General features: G+C 68.6%; 2 protein-coding genes across 2 annotated transcripts in view; one reads left to right on the top strand and one right to left on the bottom strand.

Moving 5' to 3' along the window:
- The window catches only part of Grin3b (glutamate ionotropic receptor NMDA type subunit 3B), a 7,771-nt gene extending 7,470 nt beyond the window's left edge, over positions 1–301 (top strand). The window contains exon 12 of the mRNA XM_033759630.1: positions 6–301. Coding sequence (XP_033615521.1) covers positions 6–273 — 268 coding nt within the window. The 3' untranslated portion in view covers positions 274–301. The remainder of the gene's footprint in view (positions 1–5) is intronic.
- A 6-nt stretch (positions 302–307) lies between these two features.
- Tmem259 (transmembrane protein 259) overlaps positions 308–1,371 on the bottom strand; it is a 3,562-nt gene continuing 2,498 nt past the window's right edge. The window contains exon 10 of the mRNA XM_010634960.2: positions 308–1,371. This exon is cut by the window's right edge and continues 30 nt beyond it. Within this exon, the coding sequence (XP_010633262.1) occupies positions 858–1,371 (514 nt within the window). The 3' untranslated portion in view covers positions 308–857.

The following is a 1,371-nucleotide window of genomic DNA, read 5'->3' as shown; positions in this document are numbered from 1 at the left end:
CGGCTGGAGCCGGCAGTGGCTGCGGCCCGGGATGAGGAGTCTAGGCCACCTGAGGGCTCTGTTTGGCTGTGCTCCAATGGGCGGTCGCCCGCGCCGCGGCCCGGAGAGCTGGAGGAGCTGGAAGAGCTGGAGCGGCACATTGAAGCCGTGCGAGAGCGGCTGCGCCAGGCCCTACTGAGGCGTGGGGAGCTCCGGGCCCAGCTCGGGGACGGCACCCTCCCCAGACCGCTGCGGCTGCTCCAGGGCACGCCAGTCCCGGAGGAGGCACCGTGACGCCGCCCCTGCTCACACTTAGGCGCAGACCGGACGCTGTCCACGGACAGTTTATTCTATATACAAACACAATTTTGTACACTGCAATTAAATAGAATGGAATGAACGCTGCTCCCATCCTCATGTCTGGCCGCTGACACTGACACCTGGACCCCGCCGTGCCCGCGGCGCAGCTCCACGCCCCACGCCCCGGGGACCCCAGATTGCAGCGCTTGGGACGGGCGGCCGGAAAGGCACTGCTTGGGGAGCACCTGGCGGCCAGGCTGGCCAAACCCCATGGCCCGATGCAGCCGCTCCCCGCCTGTCGCCTGCTGCTGAGCCCTGTCTCAGTCGGTGCCCCACGCCTCCCACCGAACCCCTTCAGAGCCTTCGGTGGCCCGCTCCTCCTCGCTGACCACCACACCGCTTTCCAGCAGGACAGGCCTGGTTGGCGCACCAGGGGAGGCCGGCCCTCCCAAACCCCATTGAGGCCGTGGCCACAGGCCACAGAGCACAGGCGGGCAGTCAGGGAGGGGAGGACCCAGGCCCCATGAGGGATAGCCTCCCACCATGGGCTCTGAGGTCACGCCCCTCAGCTGGGAAGTTCAGGACCCGACCTCGGAGGGCGAGTCAGGTGGGGTCCGGGGGGAAGAGTCGGGCCCAGCCCCGGTGGCTACTAGGGAGGCTGTGTCGGGGGCCAAGGAGTCGCTCTGGGGGTAACTGTCCTGGGGGGCATAGGGAAGGCCCCCACTGGGGCTCAGGGGTCCGGTGGGCCGCCGCTCCAAGAGCGAGGCGCCCAGGCTAGACAGGAAAGAGGTATCAGTGATGATGGCGGCTGTCTCAGCCATCCAGCCCAGGTCGCCTCCAGCTGCCGCAGCCACTGAGGCGGCCATAGCCCCTAGGGTGCTGCTGGGCACTGTGGACCCAGGTCCAGGCACCCCGCTGGATCCAGCTGAGCCAGGACCTAGGGCCAGGGGCTGGCCCGTAGGGTCGGGGGCGGTGGCCGGGGTGCCGGAGTTGTTGTTCAGGTCATCCGGTAGCACCGTGGGGGTCCCGGGGCCCAGAGGTGGGGTCTGCAGCAGCATCTCCTGGATGCGGATCTGCTGCAGGATAGCCGGC

The sequence above is a fragment of the Fukomys damarensis genome, unplaced genomic scaffold (genome assembly GCF_012274545.1).
Source record: "Fukomys damarensis isolate Sample0158 unplaced genomic scaffold, DMR_v1.0_HiC HiC_scaffold_37, whole genome shotgun sequence".
Lineage (NCBI taxonomy): Eukaryota > Metazoa > Chordata > Mammalia > Rodentia > Bathyergidae > Fukomys > Fukomys damarensis.
The sequence above is the reverse complement of the archived record's forward strand: the minus strand, read 5'-3'. Positions and strand labels throughout refer to the sequence as shown.